The sequence below is a fragment of the Garra rufa genome, chromosome 17, assembly GCF_049309525.1.
Source record: "Garra rufa chromosome 17, GarRuf1.0, whole genome shotgun sequence".
NCBI classification, from domain to species: Eukaryota; Metazoa; Chordata; class Actinopteri; order Cypriniformes; family Cyprinidae; genus Garra; species Garra rufa.
In genome coordinates, this window is record NC_133377.1 from 24226148 (window position 1) to 24244746 (window position 18599).

Genomic DNA, 18599 nt, shown 5'->3' on the forward strand with positions numbered 1-18599 from the left:
TAAGTATTAACTGAAGACCATATCCGAAGCAAATCCTATTGTATTTTTTACGTTACACTGTACAGAAATGTTTGCTAGGCTAATTCTTTGCCTTTAAAGTGACTCGGCTCAGAACACACGATCCCAAAATGTTAATACAATATCATGGTTTTCTCTCAAATTCCATTTAACATATTTTTTAGGCCTGCAAAGTTACCTGCAAAGTACCAATCACAAAAAAGTCGAGCAAACAGCATATCACAGAGGCTCTGCAGCCAAACAAAGTGCTCGGTGCATTAATCTGTTTTGACTTACAAATTAACTTAAAAAAGACAAAATGTTTGATAATTAAAGAAAAACACATTTATTTGGGGTTGTCCGTAATGTTTTGGCACATCGTCGGATACGCGTTGAGGTCAAAATTCAAGGCACCATTCAGAATGTTTGGGTCCATTGTCCATTAAAACATTTAATAATTCTTCCAAATGCAATAAATTACATGCACACAATTTACACATTATACACGTTCTTCTAGGACTGCCATATCGATACATTGCATATTCCTCAAAAAAAAAAAAAAAATGTTAACACCAGTCCAATATACAACAAAATAATAAACAAATTTCAGTACAACGTTCCTGATCCGAGTGCCAACGAGTGCTGTAACGTGCCGGGTGCCTGAAGGTGAGAATTCAGAGAATTCATTGCCCCGGCGGAGGAATACCAAGACGAGCTGGCGCTTTCCAGAAACGTGGATGCCGGTGTGTTAATATTTTGCGGCTGATGGTGAGGTCTCTGAGGACCCTGTGAGTCCCAGACCGCGGGAGACTGCGGTGAATTACACGCCATCGGGTCGCTGGAGCTCGGACTGTGTTCTGGAGGCAGCTCGCCGTTTTTCATGATCTTCTTTAGTTTTGATCTCTTGTTCTGAAACCAGATTTTCACCTGTGAAGAAACAAACAGTTTAATGAGATTCTGAGGGCAAATTCTTCAATAAAGCACAACAACCGTTTCTACCAGATTTATACTTCTTAATAATAAAAAATATATATTTCTATTATGTCGTTAACATTTTAGTTTATTTTACACAGCCGACACTAAATGTTAAATTTAATAACACAAGCTTGTGCGACTCCCAACGTTGCCGCAAACTCATATTAATATTTTAATATAAAACATACAGCCCTGTTATTGTTTGAGTATTACATAAATGGCATTACAATAAAGCATTAAATAAAATATTGTCGAACCTGTGTCTGTGTGAGTCCCAGCGATGCCGCCAGCTCGGCTCTCTCTGGAAGAGCGAGGTACTGCGTGTTCTGAAACCGTCTCTGAAGAGCAGCGAGCTGAAAACTCGAGTAGATAGTGCGGGGCTTCCGGACTTTCTTGGGTTTACCGTTGACCATCCTCACTTCAGGCTCGGCTGTTTCTTTTTCTAACGGGTGAACAAAAATATATATTGATAAATACACGGGGAAAGAAAAACACTCACTTGATTGTTGATAATTTTTGCCGTGATTTATGCCAAGCTTCGTAGTGCTTTTAAATAGCTTCTCGCATAAAGTCAATGAGACATTTGATTGTTAAAGAATACTCTTTTACGCATTTTACATGCTTTTATTTTATATGTAATCTGATTTTTATTGCACGCATTTTTCCATATATAAAACACAGTAAATTGTTACAGAACCCATTCCGAATTGAGTGTAATGCTACAGCAGCTTAAAATTTCGTCTAAATTAGTTACAAAATCCAGATCTTAAGGAAGAAATAACTGTAATAATCCTGGTTAGGCTATATAAAATGTTCAACAATAATGACCAACCATGATTGTGTTTATTATGTATAATAATAAGAAGAGGAATAATTGTAATAATAGGAATAATAATGATAGTAATAGTAAATGAATATATTATATATTATATATGAACTGACCTTGCGGGCTCGGTTGTGACTGCACCCTATTATATGTTCCGGCGTATTGGTGATATGCTGTGGAGTATGAGCCGTAATCAGGGTAGGATTTTGCAGGGTAATTTCCAGAAGATCCATTGACTCCGTGGTATTGGTACTGATAGGCATTAAGAGGTTTCCCATACGTGCCCGAGTTCGGTGAACAATAGCCATGATGAACTCCTCCAGCAGGGCTGTAATAGCCAGAATCCGTGGCTGTGGACTCCGGAAGGGTTGGAGATTCCTGAGATGGATGATGCATGGTGGAGAGCTGAAAAGGGTTTTGAAAATCTGCAGGTTTAATACTCGGAATCCTTCTGTCGAATACTCCAGTCATAGTTTGGATAAGACAACGTAAAAAGGCTGTCTAACTCAATAGGGGTCCACAGAGTCTACACTAACATTGTGTGTGCAAGCGTCAAGCGTCTCTCTTGAAGACTGCTTTAAGCCCCGCAGCAAAGACTTGGTTAAATCCTAAATTGCGCTGTTACGCACTGCAGGGAGGATCTAGTGCCATTGGCCAAGGAGCACAGCAGACGGCAGTTACTCCCCAACTCGTTCAACCAGTTTCAGAAGAACAAAAAAAACTTAATAGAGGTATTTATGGTATGTTTACAAACAAATTGAAAGGGAAATGGATTATTATTTGATATAAATCCCGCACTGGACGAAAAGAAGACGGCTGCTGATCGATTCCATGGAAGTCTATCTCTCACCATGAAGCAGAAATGTCTGATTCCTTAAATATGTTTTGGAACACGGTTCTCTAAGCGCAGATACAATTACATATCCAAATAATGTTTTGTTTAGCTATATCCTCTCAGACGTTCTGCGGATTAAACCGTTTTTGTTTTTGTGTATTCTATTCTGTCTAAATCCTCTCAGATTTCTGTTTGGTCTGTGCTAACCCACATATTAGTTTAAAAGGCTACGTGTAACCAGGAAACACGCACTTTTTCAGTTTACAATCATTTATCATTAAACACTAAATCATATGATTTGATCTGTATGTTCATCATCATGTCCGCAGCGGCTGATTCAGGATTATTTATGTCAGCAATGCATGAAAAGGCCTGCTTACAAACTTTGGTGTGACTGATTTTATAATAACACAAACCCTGATCTGTACAATATAATTTAACAACTCCAAATTATGCTTGTTTCTACTGTTATTGTTCTTTAAATGTTGATGAAAAGCATTGTCCAGCAAGCATTCAGTGAGGTAGTCAGCAATAGTGGTGAAATGGTGCCACCAAGTGGAGATAAATTAAACTCATGGCAGTCCAAGATTCTTTACATCTGTTATCGATTTTCAAAAAAGACAATACATGGCCATTGTAAGAGTGCATTAATGCAGGTGTTGACTAGTCATAAGTGATGAGGGAAAATGTCTAACCTGTTGTACTTATTAAAAATAGTCAGTCTAAAAATAATAATAAAACTATGTAGACAAACAATTTGAGGGAGTATGGTACAACCAAAAGCTAATTAATCAAGTTAAACAAGGTAATAAATACAATTTGCATATGGTGTAAACAATAGGTCTCCATAGTTAATACAGTATATTTTATGTATAAACTACACTACACTCTTAAAAATAAAGGTGCTTCATTATCCTATAGAAGAAGCTTTTTTTTGTCTAAATGGTTCCATAAAGAACCTTTAACATCTGATGAACCTTTCTGTTTCACAAAAGGTTCTTTATGGCAAAAGAAGGTTCTTTCGATTATAAAATGGTAAGAAAGAGATGGTTCTTTAAAGAACCTTTGACTGAATGGTTCTTTGTGGAACCAAAAATGTTTCTTCTATAGCACCGAAGAACCTTTTAAAGCACTTTTATTTTTAAGAGTGTCAAAAGTTTTTGGTCAGTAAGATTTTTTAATGTTTTTAAAGAAGTATGTTCCGCTCACCAAGCCTGCATTTATAGGATCCAGAGTACAGCAAAAACTAATATTGCGAAATATTTTTACTATTTAAAATAACTGCTTTCTGTTTGAATATATTTTAAAATATAATTTATTTCTGTGATCAAAACTACATTTTCAGCATCATCACTCCAGTCTTCAATGTCCTTCAGAAATCATTCTAATATACTGATATGTTCAAGAAACATTTATTCTTATTCTTCTTCTTCTTATTATTATTATTATTATTATTATTATTATTATTATTATTATTATTATCAATATTTAAAACAGTTCAGTAAAATGTTTTCAGGATTCTTTGATGAATAAAAAGATCCAAAGATCAGTATTTATCTGAAATAAAAAGCTTATGGAACATTATACACTACACCATTCAAAAGCTTGGACTTAGTATTATTATTTTTAGAAATTATATAAATTAATACTTTTATTTAGCAAGGATGCTTTAAATTGATCAAAAGTGATGACGAAGACATGTTATGTTACAAAATATTTCTATTTCAAATAAATGCTGTTATTCTGAACTTTCTATTCTTCAAAGAAACCTGAAAAATTATATTTATAAAAAAGTTTTTTAGAGCAGCAAATCAGAATATTAGAATGATTTCTGAAGGATAATGTGACTGGTAATGATGCTAAAAATTCAGCTTTGAAATCACAGCAATAAATTATATTTTAAAATATATTTAAATAGAAAGCAGTCATGTTAAATAGTAAAAATATTTCAAAATTTTACTGTTTTGCTGTACTTTGGATCAAATAAATACAGGCTTGGTAGAAGAGACTGCTTTAAAAATATTAATCCTGTTACATCTTACTGTTCAAAAACTTTTTACTGGTAGTGTATATTTGAATAAGAATATTTAAAATAATATTTGAGTGCTTAATCAAATGATAAAAAACACCCTCCCCTATTTAAAATGTGACACTGCCCAGCCTTACTAATAAAAGACGATAAATTAATAAATCAACGAATTACATTGCGTGATACAACAGAAAATGAAAACATATAAAATAAATATAATAAATTAAATATAAACTAAATTTTTTTAAATTCATATATGCCACCAAATTATTTTTAAAACAGCCTGTAAACAAAGCCGGAAATGACGTAGCACGACCGCCAGTGTTATTTAGACGTTGCTAAATTAAATTTAATGGATGTTCTGTTACTACGCTTAATAATTTTAAATAAATGTATTAAATAAAACATAATGCGCCGCTGGGATACTTCACACATATGTTAGAGTCTATTTCCTTGCGCTTTGAAGCAGTGAGCGTGTGTTTCGTGTCGGGTAAATAGGCGCTAGTGCTGTGAAGGGGGATGGGATGGGGCCACTCAGAGCTCTCGTGCTCCACTAACTCAGCGCGCTCATTAATCTCAGTTTTCTCCTTTATATCGATGCTGTTTTAAATTGAAACCCATCTTTCCCGTTACCGCATGTGTTACGTGGCAACAGAAAAGCAAAAAGTCTCGATCTGCGATTGAATTTGGCTGCAGAAAGCGTTTAAAATGTATCCCATTGGAGCAGCTGGTGGTGGTGAGTATTATGATTAGCGAGCGTGCTAGCGACGAAATGCTAGCTGAATAAGTGTGGTGTTTGGGTTAAAGATAAAAATGCAGTTTAACGGCGTTCGGCTGCACATGACATAAATGTTTAAACATGTTTTTAGCTTATAGTTCCGAAGTCTTGTTTTCCATCTCTGTCGAGGGTTTGTTTTGTAGGCCCATTGTTATTGTTAGCCTGCTAGCTAAGCTTGTTGACCTGCTGGCTTTTGAATTTACAGCAGCTGGTTAAACTCTTATCCAAGTCAATTTTTAAAAGCTAACCTGACGTACTTTCTAAGTCTTTTAGGTTTGGAGATACTAGCGTAGTTTAGCAATTTCGGTCTAATTGTTTTATGTAAGTTTTAAACGTTTTAACGTTGGTAGTTTGGCACCAGTTTGACTTTTTCCAGCTAGCCAGGTACTAAAAGTTACTAACTAACGTTCTTGTTAATAAACTGTAATTTTTTCTCCTTTTAAGTTTAGCAAATGTTCCCAGTCGATTTGTAACTTTTTGTTCTTATCGCGATGTTCAGCTAACGTTAAAGTTGACTGTGTCTAAATTAGGTAACGTTATGCAAAATGATGTATTATGTATCTTCACATTTCAGTTATAAGTATTGAAACACATTTTAAGAAGCAGTAAAACTACAAAACTTTTTTATTACAAAGTCATAAACCTAGTTGGCAACGCTTTACAGTCAAGTACCATTTATTTATTTATACTGCGTTAGTAAAAACGAACTCTGCTTTTACAAGTTTGTTAAATGTTAATTTGTTAACTTCAGTCTGCTAATATAGTTTTAAAATTAAAGTCTGAATTTGTTAACATTAGTTATTGCACTGTGAACTAACATAGATTAGAAAATGCAGTAAGAAATATAATTGTTAGTTTATGTTAGCTAATGCTTTAATTAATGTTAACAGATGGGACATATTCTAAACTTAGGTTTCATAAAGTGATGAGTTAGTTGTATTATATGCTTTAGAGCCTTCAGGCATCTGAAATAGTGATATAAAGAAAAGCATTTGCTGTAGTTCAATAAATAGACATCCTGGTACTGTGTGTGGGAGATTTTGGCAGGTTGTTGAGTTGCTTGTGTGGTTTTGGTGATAAGGAGGTAAAAGGCCTGTGGCCCAGTGGGATGGGTTCATGTCCCTTGTATCTTCCTGCCATGTTGTGTTTTTAGGGTTGATAAGATGGGGTGAGACTGTTCAGGGAATCGAGACTTCAGATACCCACAGCCGCCTTGTACATTGAAAGTTTTTTCACACATTAACTTGACCTGTTTTCTTCCCAAATCAACAAATCCAGTGACCTAGTTTTATTGTATCCTAGACATTTGCAATCAACTAAATCTGACGGATACCAACGACTACAATCAACTGTTTTAATTTGATCTTATAATCATTGTAATTTAAACCTGTTTTCAAGTTAAATGGCTGTATTTTTTTATGGTTTTACATATGTTTCTGCACATGATCACTAATGTAGAGGTTTGTTTGAAATAAACCAGTTATTATGTCTTTTATAGCTGCTGAGCTGTGTCAGGGACAGTCTTCAGGGTCAGATGTTTCTGGTAAGCAGCCCAGACTAAGCTGGCCTGTTGACAGCCAAGCATATATTTTCAGTACTGTTTATCAAGTTGTTTGAAATGTTTAATTAAAGCTTTAAACCAAAGGAATGATTGTTATGAAACTTAACTTGCTGTTAAGAGTTTTTAACACACTGTTTCTCTAAAACCTTCAGCATTGCTGATTGGGTTAGTACAGTAGTAAATGAGCTTTATTACTTAAACTAGCACACACTCTATAGTCTAAAAAGTAGTGCACAATGTACTGTATTTATTTGAAGGAAATTATAATTTGTATTTTTTTAAGCTGTATTTTGAATTTTGCACTTAAATGAAATGTCTGTAAAAATTAATAGACGATGCCCTGGCAGAATATTACTTTCTACCTTTATTTTAAACAGTGCATGAGCACAAACGCTGTTGTACTGAACATCAGCATGATTGATTATTCTGTTTTAATATTCAGTACAACAGCGTGAGTGTGAATGCTTTTCAGTACAGTTAAACAAACATGAAGTTAGCAGTAAACTAAAGTTGGGCTGTTAGTTTGTATATACGAAAATAAATGTTATATAACGTAGAGTGCTGGAGTTTATATGCCACAGCAGAGCTCTAATAGTCTTACCTAAATGTTTGTGTGGGCTTAATTAATAGGATTAAGTCATATGCCCACTAAACTAAAAATGGACATTTCTAGCTTAAAATAAGGACCTGGTCAAAAAAAAAAAAGAAAAGAGTAATGTTTCTAATTAATGTTAAATAATTGTGTGTGTTCGATAGATCCCGTGTCTCCTCCAGCACCAGAGTATGTCTTTAAACCACCTCAACGGCCAGACTTTGGCACAATGGGTAGGACAATCAAGCTTCAGGCCAACTTCTTTGAAATGGAAATACCCAAGTTGGAGGTTTACCATTACGACATAGACATAAAGCCTGAGAAATGCCCACGGAGAGTTAACCGGTAACATCTTTTGACTGAAACTTGAAATTTCAACTGATTGTTTGGAAGGACATTTATACTAACTTTTTTGTTTTTGTAGTGAAATCGTTGAGCACATGGTCCAGCACTTTAAGACGCAGATCTTTGGAGATCGAAAGCCTGTGTATGACGGAAGGAAGAATCTCTACACTGCCATGCCTTTACCCATTGGAAGAGACAAAGTATGCACTAGTGAAGTTGTATTAAAGGGATAGTTCACCCAAAAATGAAAATACTGTCATTAATTACTCAGATTAGATTAAGACCTTTGTTTATCTTCTGAACACCAATTAAAATATTTTGGTTGAGCTCTCTATAGACACCATATTCAAGGTCCAGAAAGCAACAAGAAAACTTTTTGTTGTCCAAAAAACATAAATAATTTATTCAACAATTCTCCTCCATGTTACCCTAGTGCCATTATGGTACTCTCCAAAATGATGCTAGGGTGTTGTGGAGAAGAATTGTTGAATAAAGTTGTTATTTTAGTTAGTATTCTCGTAGCTTTATTTTCAAGCCACTGATGTTACATGGACTATTTTGGCGATATTCTTGGTACCTTTTTGGACCTTGAAGATGGTAGGACCCTTGCAGTCTATGCAGGATCAGAGAGCTCTCGGATTTCATCAAAAATATCTTAATTTATGTTCTGAAGACAAACTAAGTTTCCATTTTTGGGTGAACTGTCCCTTTAAAGTCTGTGTTGGCTTCATGATGTTAATGTTTGGTAGGGCAGTTACTGAAATATGTTATACTTACACTCTGTACCTTCGTAAAATGCTAAATTGAAGTCTTTTTGCATTTTATGGAGTGTCACTGACATACCAAACTGCTCTTTCAGGTGGAGCTGGAGGTCACGATTCCAGGGGAGGGAAAAGACAGGAGCTTTAAAGTAGCTATAAAATGGGTGTCCTGTGTGAGTCTGCAAGCTCTGCATGAAGCACTGACTGGACGGCTACCGAACATCCCTTTTGAGACCATTCAGGCTCTGGATGTTGTCATGAGACATTTACCCTCTATGAGGTTGTGTTTCGTTGACTCTTTTGTTGACTGTTTTCCATAAATCACCATTAGGGGGCGTCATACTTCATCTTTCTGCACACGGTGCCGTTTTAGAGCATATTCTTACTGTTTCTGCAGGTACACCCCAGTTGGACGTTCATTCTTCACTCCCTCCGAGGGCTGCTCCAACCCCCTCGGTGGAGGAAGAGAAGTTTGGTTTGGCTTCCATCAGTCTGTCCGACCATCCCTCTGGAAGATGATGCTCAACATTGATGGTTAGTAGACACTGACATCATCTTCATTAATAGTTTCTTGAACCTTTCTTATACTTATCTTCTTGTAATATTTGTCTTTAGTGTCCGCCACTGCATTCTACAAAGCTCAACCTGTGATTGAGTTCATGTGTGAGGTTTTGGATTTTAAAAGCATTGAAGAGCAACAGAAGCCCTTAACAGATTCCCAGAGAGTGAAGTTTACCAAGGAAATCAAAGGTGAGTCATTACAGTAATTAGTTACATGCCTAATGGTTTTTATGGAATTTTCTTTTTGAACACTTGATTTTTTTTTTTCACCTATTAGGTCTGAAGGTTGAAATAACTCACTGTGGCCAGATGAAAAGAAAATACAGGGTGTGTAATGTGACTAGGAGACCAGCCAGCCATCAAACGTAAGATCATATGAATGCAGTTAGATTTTATATTCCTCATTGTAATAATTAAGTGTTAATGTTTTAAATTTTGCTTGTCTCTAGGTTTCCCTTGCAGCAAGAGAATGGTCAGACCATTGAATGCACTGTTGCCCAGTACTTCAAGGATAAGTACAAACTGGTGCTGCGATATCCACATCTCCCATGTTTACAAGTTGGTCAGGAGCAGAAACACACCTACCTTCCGCTGGAGGTTGGTCAAGTTCACATCTTGCGCTTTTTTTTTTTTTTTTTTTTTCTCCACCCATTTCTTGCATTTCTTTCACTGAATATCATTATCCCTTTTTTAAATGCAGGTCTGTAACATAGTAGCCGGACAAAGGTGCATCAAGAAACTGACAGACAATCAGACCTCCACTATGATACGTGCCACAGCCAGGTCTGCGCCTGACCGTCAGGATGAGATCAGCAAACTGGTATGTGTAGCTCTCTGTGCTTTTACAGTCTTCTAAATGTCATCCACACCTCTTAATGGATTTCATTTTGTTGTGACAGATGAGAAGTGCCAACTTCAACACCGATCCTTATGTGCGTGAGTTTGGAGTAATGGTAAGAGACGAGATGACTGAGGTCAATGGTCGGGTCCTTCAGGCACCTTCAATTCTCTATGGTGGAAGGGTAGGAACCTGTCCTGATCAACTTGACATTTATCTTGCTGACCTTGTGGTTGAATTCCAGTCTGGATGTGTCTTCCTAATTTGGATGTGCTCTCTGGCTTTTTCAGAACAAAGCAATAGCAACCCCAGTCCAGGGCGTATGGGACATGAGAAACAAGCAGTTCCATACAGGGATTGAGATCAAAGTTTGGGCTATTGCCTGCTTTGCCCCGCAGAGGCAGTGTACAGAACTACTTCTGAAGTAAGTCAGCTTTGACCTGGATCTGGAGAAATGTTTGTATTTGGTGGAATTATTAAAAAAATCCTTTGTTTGTTTTCTCTAGGGCATTTACTGACCAGCTTCGTAAGATATCACGTGATGCTGGGATGCCCATTCAGGGCCAGCCGTGCTTTTGCAAATATGCCCAGGGAGCAGACAGTGTGGAGCCCATGTTCAAACACCTCAAGTACACTTACCAAGGCTTACAGTTAGTGGTGGTCATCCTACCTGGGAAGACTCCCGTTTATGGTAATTAGCCCCTCTCTGTTTCTCTAGTGTGTTTGTTTGCAGTGTATGTAACATTCTAAACGCTGTCAATTCTCATAGCTGAGGTGAAGCGTGTTGGAGACACTGTTCTTGGCATGGCCACACAGTGTGTCCAGGTGAAGAATGTACAGAAGACCACACCTCAGACCCTTTCCAACCTCTGCCTCAAGATTAATGTCAAACTGGGTGGAGTCAACAACATTCTTCTTCCACAGGGCAGGTGAGGGCAGCTTTTTCAAAAGCTTTTGACATGCAGAAAGCTTAAGGCACTTTTCTGAAGCTTTGTTTTATTGTTTAACTCCTGGGCTGCTTTCCCATGAAACTTGACCGGACGGTACAGCTATCGCTAATTTTTATTTTTTCACTGTTTTTGTCTTTAGGCCCTTGGTGTTTCAGCAACCAGTCATCTTTCTGGGTGCAGATGTGACTCATCCACCAGCTGGAGATGGCAAGAAACCCTCAATTGCTGCTGTAAGCCTGACAAACCTCTGATATTTTAAGACTGATTGTTAATTGCATAGTGCCAAGTAGCACTAATACCACAAGTGTGACAATTCTAGTACTTTCCCCCCTTTTTTTAATCCATGTCATATAAACTTAAGTCTTTAAAGGGTTAGTTCACCCAAAAAGGAAAATTGTCAGTAATTACTCACCCTCATGCCGTTCCAAACCTGTAAGACCTTTGTTCATCTTCGGAACACAAATTGAGATATTTTTGATGAAATGGAGCCCTGAACTTTCTGACCCTGCATGGACAAGCAATGCAACTAACCAATCAGGTTGTGAATGTATCATCATGTCTATAGGTTCAGTATCTTTAGGTTTTTCCTTTTTGGTTCAGACCAAATGAACCAAACTATAATTGTGAACACACCCTGATAGCTTTCTGACCTCCATAGACAGCAACACCACTATAACATTTGTCGTCTTCTCATTTTGTTTTGGATACACCGCTTGTTCCCTTAGTGAAATCATGTTGCATAGCGTTGCATCTTGTCATTATTTTGCCAGAATTTTCATTTTTGGGTGAACCATCCTTTTAATAAAGCTTTAAACATCTCAGAGCTGGGTGGTCCTTTAAATAATAATAATAAAAATCTAACTATAATTTTTTTTTAAATATAAATTTTAGGTTGTTGGCAGTATGGATGCCCACCCAAGCCGATACTGTGCCACGGTGCGGGTACAACAGCACCGTCAAGACATCATTCAGGATCTGGCCACCATGGTGAGAGAGCTGCTGATCCAGTTCTACAAATCCACACGCTTTAAACCAACGCGCATCATCTACTACAGAGACGGGATCTCAGAGGGCCAGTTCAACCAGGTAGGCTTCAGGCCTATACTTTTGTCCAACGCTTGGTAAGTGATTCTGAGACTATTTATTTAATTTTCATTGTCCTGTATTGTCTATGCAGGTTCTGCAGCATGAACTTCTGGCTATTCGTGAAGCCTGCATCAAGCTGGAGAAAGATTACCAACCAGGCATCACCTTCGTTGTAGTGCAGAAGAGACACCACACCAGGCTCTTCTGCATGGATAGAAATGAACGGGTTAGATATTCTTCCTATATTTTTCAATGCAGAAGTAAGCCTATAGGGAAGACTTCCAGTTCATTAGCCACTATAGAGAAATGAGAAGAATACCAACGTGCAGTAAATGGTAAAACTGTTTGCACTACAAACCAGTGTGTTTATAATTAAGGTAATACATTAAAATAATATGGTAGGACACACCAATTTGCAATATCATGCAGCGAAACAAGCTGTTTTGTACAGCTAAAAATAGCTGGACATTGACAAGACCAAAAGCCAGACCCATAGAATTTACAAATGACCTGTGGTTTTTGCAAACATCTTGCAAATGTGAAAAGCCTTTGGTTTTTTTTATTGGTAAAGAATCATTTTTTTTAGAATTTATTTACAAGCACGTGTCCTTGAACAAATTGTTTGTTAAATTATGACCTTTTCTCACTTTTTAAAATTTGTCTTTTAAATTTGCTGTTTATATTCAAGGTTGGAAAGAGTGGTAACATCCCTGCTGGCACCACAGTTGACACCAAAATTACTCATCCATCTGAGTTTGACTTTTATCTTTGCAGTCACGCCGGAATTCAGGTACCATTGAATATTTCAAATGGAATCCTAATGAAAGGTCAATAGAGAATTCATAGACTTACTATGTAAAGTGAGTGCTTATGAATTCTTTATTCCTAATTAGCAGGACCCTAAATGAGTGGAGGTTAATTGGCTTTGGTGCTGGTGATCATTATGCTTGTCTAAGAGTGTGTGATTTCAGTTCTTCATATTTGCTGAATCTCCACAGGGAACCAGCAGGCCGTCCCACTATCACGTGCTGTGGGATGACAACCATTTCACCTCTGATGAGCTGCAGGTCCTTACCTACCAGCTGTGCCACACCTATGTTCGCTGCACCCGCTCTGTCTCCATTCCTGCACCAGCATACTATGCCCACCTGGTGGCGTTTCGTGCTCGCTACCACTTGGTTGACAAAGAACATGACAGGTACTGTGTACTTGGATATAGTAAATGAGTAAAGATTGTCCAATTTTTATTTTTACATCTAACTTACACTACCAGTCAAAAGTCAAAAATGAAAAGATTTTATTTTTTTAAAGTCTCTTCTGCTCACCAAGCCTGCATTTATTTGATTCAAAAGCAGCAATATTGTGAAATGTTTATTAAAAAAGGTTTATATTATAGAAATTAATACTCTTTAGCAAGGATGCTTTAAATTGATCAAAAATGATGATAGTCATTTCTAATGTTACAAAAGATTTATATTTCAGATAAATGCGGTTCTTCTGAACTTTTTATTCATCAAAGAAACCTGAAAAATTCTACTCAGCTTTTTTTCAACCTAATAATAATAAATGTTTTTGAGCATCAAATAGGCTTGGGCGGTATCCAAATTTTGATACCGTCAAACCTCCTCCCTATTTTACCCCGGTATACGGTATTACCGTGAATAATAAAAAAAATTATGAGGTAAGGCTCAGACAGCGTCACCAAACTGTTGGCTTGTGCCTATACCGTTCAGAAACTGAATACCAAACACTACAACAATGTTAACAACTTTTATTAACAACAAATAGCAGTTTATAAAAAAAAGTGCAAATACAACAGTCAAACAGAATAATATTAACATAAACATCCTGGGGTGCGTTTCCCGTAGAACGACATAACTCGCTGGTTAACCTCCATACGATGCATTGTGGAAATGAACTAGCTCACGAGTGTTTCCCGAACATGGTCGCATCTCCGTCGTTTGAACCACATTAGTTCAACAATATAGGGCCGTTGTTAATGACGTAACCGAGTGATAACTTCGGCTATTTAACTGATTAGAGATCTCAAAAATGCAGCTATATTGAACATGGCACCTAATGACTCATTTTCTTCCCCCCCCCCCCCCCCCCCCCCCCGTCATTACACTTTATTTGATGTTTGATTCATCACGGGTTCCCTCTTACGTCATACACCAGGGTTCCCTCAGGCATTTGTGCACAAGCACTACTCATAAACGGTGCTTATGGGACGCACAAAGATACAGAATGCATTTATGCATAATGCATTTATATTTAGTTTAAATGGAAGATATAGATTGTGACGCTGTTTGCGACTGTTTGTTTGAACTGGTGTCGGGAAACACCGAATCGTTGAACTATGTTGGTAACGACGGAACTTGCGACCATAGTTGGCTACGATGCTTTTGGAAAACTCGCCATCTCTCTCTTTCTCCTCCACGCTGTCACGTGATGACAACCACGCAGAGATGCGCTCAATCGTCACCCGAATCTGCAGCTTCAAATAAATTATCCACCCGCACCTATATTTTTCTCTGATTTAGATAACCGCACCCGATCGTCATATTACACTTATTGTAATTCTTAGTTTTGCATGATGAAACAGGGAAAAAGTCTCCGCTCGCGGCCGTCTTGCCAGTCAAGAGGTATCGATCTCCGAATGCGACGTAATACTGAGGAGAGTAAAGATGGATAACTCCTAAAGCATATTTCCATATAAATGCACGGCTAATTCGTTGTTTTGTCGCAAGTGAAAAACAATATTAACCTTCTAGTTGTAAAAAGAGCCTCATAAGAAACATTAATATATAAGAATCTCACATTCGGAGATCGACACCTCTTGACTGGCAAGACGGGCGCGAGCGGAGACTCAAACAGTGAAAGTGAGTTGTTCAAAAACATTCTTTTAAGTAAACTCTGTGTACACAAACAATGTTCTCAATGCTCGAGTTCATGTGTTGAGACCCAGGCGATACTTCGAGCAAAGTTTCATGGTGTGTCGAGCCTTCTTAGTATTGTAAAAATATCGATTTTAATGCGCTCAAAACTATGCCCCTAGTTCTACCATTCACCGGTCACTGACCACAAAACAAAATCGCGGTCAATCTCAAAAACGGCTCGTTTGTCGTAATTATGCTTTTAGATATAAGTTTGTCTCGTTTACAGTAAAAAAAAAAAAAAAAAAACAGCCCAGGTTGCATTTTGGCAACAGTTATCCTTTAAGTATAGAGTTGGGAATCGAAAATCGATTCCAATTCTGGAATCGGATACTTAAGATAAAGAATCAGATACTTGTTATAAAATTCAAATTTCAATTCCTCGTTTCGATTCCTGGGTCATTTTTCCATTTGGCAATATGCCAGGACCTTCTGTGCAGGCAATCTGCCACGACCTTACTTGGTAACGTAAACATCTGTCTACAAGATGGATCGCGGGAAGCGCTCAAAAGTGTGCCTACACTTTGTAAAAACCGAAGACAAAGCTACCGCTGCACGCAAACTTTATCTGAGAGACCTGGAAGGATGTTTTTTTTTTCCGCTCCAGCAGAAATGTATGCTATTTTGTCCCACTCCCGCCCACATAAAAGCAACCTATAGCCCCACGGGAAGACAGGTATCTACTTCATCTCTTGGCTGCTTGCGCGTGCCTAATGTATTAAGTCCGCTGTTGATTCACAAAATATTCATGATTTCGGATCCATAGTATTTTTGCGTGAAATTTCTAAATATTTGCATAGTTGTCAAAATGAATGTCTTCTGAGTGTCCTGCTCACCCATAGAGGTGGATCTTGTAAGGGTCAGTAGTGTTTATGCACATTAGCACCAGCATAAACAGATTTAGAATGTATTCACTGTATTTTTCATTTGTTTGTTTTATTTATAATAAACACAAACAGTAGATATTCAGTCAGTCCAGGTAAAAAGGACCGGTTTAGTGAGTGGTCTTTTGGCATCTCCCTGTTGAATGTTTGAGAGGTTCACTTACTTAAGAAAAAGTAATCTGAAGTTGTGAAGAATGTCTGAATGAAAGAATTCAGGCGCTTTAAATCTGTATATGTGTATATACACGTTAAAAAGTTCGAACTGAGTAGAGGCTTTTCTTTTTAATTCAAAAGTATAGCTTTAATTTAAAGTTGAATAGTTTTTTTTAACATGCAGTAGAAAAACAAAAAAGGCAAAACAAATGTTTTGGTAATAAAAAAGTTTTAAAAATAAACGCCTTTAGAGGAAATGTCAGGCATAGGGGGCCTTGCAAAATTGGTTACTGGTGTAAAAAAAGGTTGAGCAACCTTGTAATAAACTAATATGTTGCAAGCAAGGTGTCACGAGCAACATATCTAAGCATCTGCAGTTGGTTCACCACGTCGAAATAAAATAAAATAATTTTTGTTTGTTATTTGAGCTGAAACTAATGGCACTGAAAATAAACATGTTTGATATATTAATGCTTGACTTTTGTTGTTGTTTACTAACTGGAATCGAAACTGGGAATCAAAAAGAATCGGAATTGATAAGTGGAATCGATAAAATTCAAATGATACCCAACCCTAGTTAAGTAACATGAGAACATGTAGAGAAGGCTGTGTAGCTGTATACCTCTTTGATATACATTTTCTTTGGTCTGCAACAGACAACTTATTCACATTTATTTCCTTACACAGCTGGTTATGAGTTTTGTTTTTTAGTTTTTTTCTCAAATGCAAGGCCTTTTTCATTGTACATTATTATACTTATAGATCTGATGTTATTTGTGGTGTTTTTGTTTGCCGGCAGTGCTGAGGGCAGTCACACATCAGGTCAGAGTAACGGCAGAGACCATCAAGCCCTGGCCAAAGCGGTGCAGATCCACCAGGACACACTGCGCACCATGTACTTCGCCTGAACATAGCAAGAACCAAGCCCCACATCCTGAAAACAGCACGGTGTGTGTCTGTGTGTATTTTTCTGTGTTTGCCTCAAGTGTATACATGAGAACCTTCAAACGGGGGAAAAACCCAAGAATCGCCATGCTGTTAGGTTTCCAATTGCCCATGTAGTCAATTTCCGTACATACGAAATATCCATGATTTTTTTAGAACTGTAATATGTGAATTTATTAATTTATCTTTTTTTTTTTTTTTCCTTTTGTTTGAAAGGCATGGTTATGTGTGTCTCTTGTACATGTGCATGTCGGATTAGAGGTTAACACATGTTTACATAGTCAATCCAAAAATTCAGACTATTTTTACACTGAAAAGTTACATTTGCATCCGGGTGGGCTTGATTTAATACTATTGCCAAGGCTGGTGATGGAGACTGTTGAACAGTAGTTTTTACAAACTCTTCAAACCAATGGGTTCGGGTTAGTTTAGGACAACACAGATCAGGTTCAGGGGTTGTGGGGATGCAGTTTCCACAGCTAAATTATTTATCAGCAAAAGCAAGTGCACTGACCAGTTGGGGACTTCAGGACAAAAGTACTTATCCTGTTTTGTTTCATTTATTTGTGCTAATATGATTTTTTTTTTTTATCGTGGTGTCATTTATTGTTCAGTCCTGGGCTCAGTCATCCTACTGTACCTGTCTGCCAATGACGTGATCGACCGAGCGCAATCACGCGCTTGTATCATGAAATTTGAACACAGTATGTGCAGAATCAAGAATGCATTTGGAAGTGAGAATGTAGGAATTGTTCTGACAATCAGTTTTAGGCGCTCTGCCGCTCATATGAGACTGGTTCTCATCAGTGACACCCTCCGTTTACCTGTGCCAGTGCGGAAACAGCTCTGTAATGGATAATTGTCATGAAAAGTACTAATATCTTGGGGCTCTAAGCATTTAGATGATGAGATTATCTTGTACGTATTTAAAATTTTACTGCCATGAGCATTTCTATTTGTTCGCTGTGATTGTAACCTAAGGTTTCAGCGGGTTGGGCATATGAGTTAAATTTTATAAACACATCAAAAATTCCCTTAAGGAAAAAATAGCATCTCTTTTTAAGCACCTGTTCTGAAATTTTCATTTTGATGTTGTCAAAAATCTTCCCCACATTGAAACACAAAGCCAATTTGGAGCCCTGTGATTTGCTTGGTTCTGTACGCTGTTTTCAATGGTGAAGTTTGACTATACTATGCTGGCCAGGTTTAAAGCTGTCATCGCACTCCAGCTGGCCATACAGGCCATCGAGCCTTTTTTTGTTTCGTTTTTTTTTTTAAAGAACAATACACATACATTTGCATCGACACACAGTCAGAGTGAAAATTTCAAATGCACCTTAGTAGTTTTTCGGTTTTCTTTTTTTTTTTTTTTTTTTTTTTTAAACAAGAATCTCTAGCTTATAACTTAGAGGTTTTTTACAAATCCCTTTTTAACACTCAATTTTTTTTTTTTTTTTAGATATATAAACTTAAATAAATCTAGTTTTTCTTTTAGAGATTTCTTTGTAGAAGTTCCAGGCCATTAGGCGAGTGATTAGCTTTTTAAT

The 18599-nt window shown here is 37.2% G+C and overlaps 2 protein-coding genes across 3 annotated transcripts; one reads left to right on the forward strand and one right to left on the reverse strand.

The window, feature by feature from the left end:
• On the reverse strand, positions 1–2357 carry dlx5a (distal-less homeobox 5a). The gene is made up of 3 exons (XM_073822189.1): positions 1915–2357; positions 1230–1414; positions 1–924 (listed from the first exon to the last, which is right to left on the reverse strand). Exons 1-3 carry the CDS (start codon positions 2267–2269, stop codon positions 604–606), a joined length of 861 nt encoding a protein of 286 aa, XP_073678290.1. The 5' UTR covers positions 2270–2357; the 3' UTR covers positions 1–603.
• Positions 2358–5370: 3013 nt separating this feature from the next.
• ago2 (argonaute RISC catalytic component 2) lies at positions 5371–17015 on the forward strand. 2 transcript variants are annotated; one of them, XM_073821700.1, is made up of 20 exons: positions 5371–5395; positions 6939–6983; positions 7758–7938; positions 8018–8138; positions 8798–8979; positions 9097–9233; positions 9315–9449; positions 9538–9625; positions 9710–9857; positions 9961–10080; positions 10160–10282; positions 10389–10522; positions 10605–10789; positions 10868–11027; positions 11188–11278; positions 11940–12134; positions 12226–12360; positions 12823–12924; positions 13133–13332; positions 16907–17015. In XM_073821700.1, exons 1-20 carry the CDS (start codon positions 5371–5373, stop codon positions 17013–17015), a joined length of 2616 nt encoding a protein of 871 aa, XP_073677801.1. The 2 variants fall into 2 exon arrangements, with proteins under 2 accessions (XP_073677801.1, XP_073677802.1); XM_073821701.1 differs by lacking the exon at positions 6939–6983 and having other exon boundaries at positions 5371–5398.
• Positions 17016–18599: the final 1584 nt, after the last annotated feature.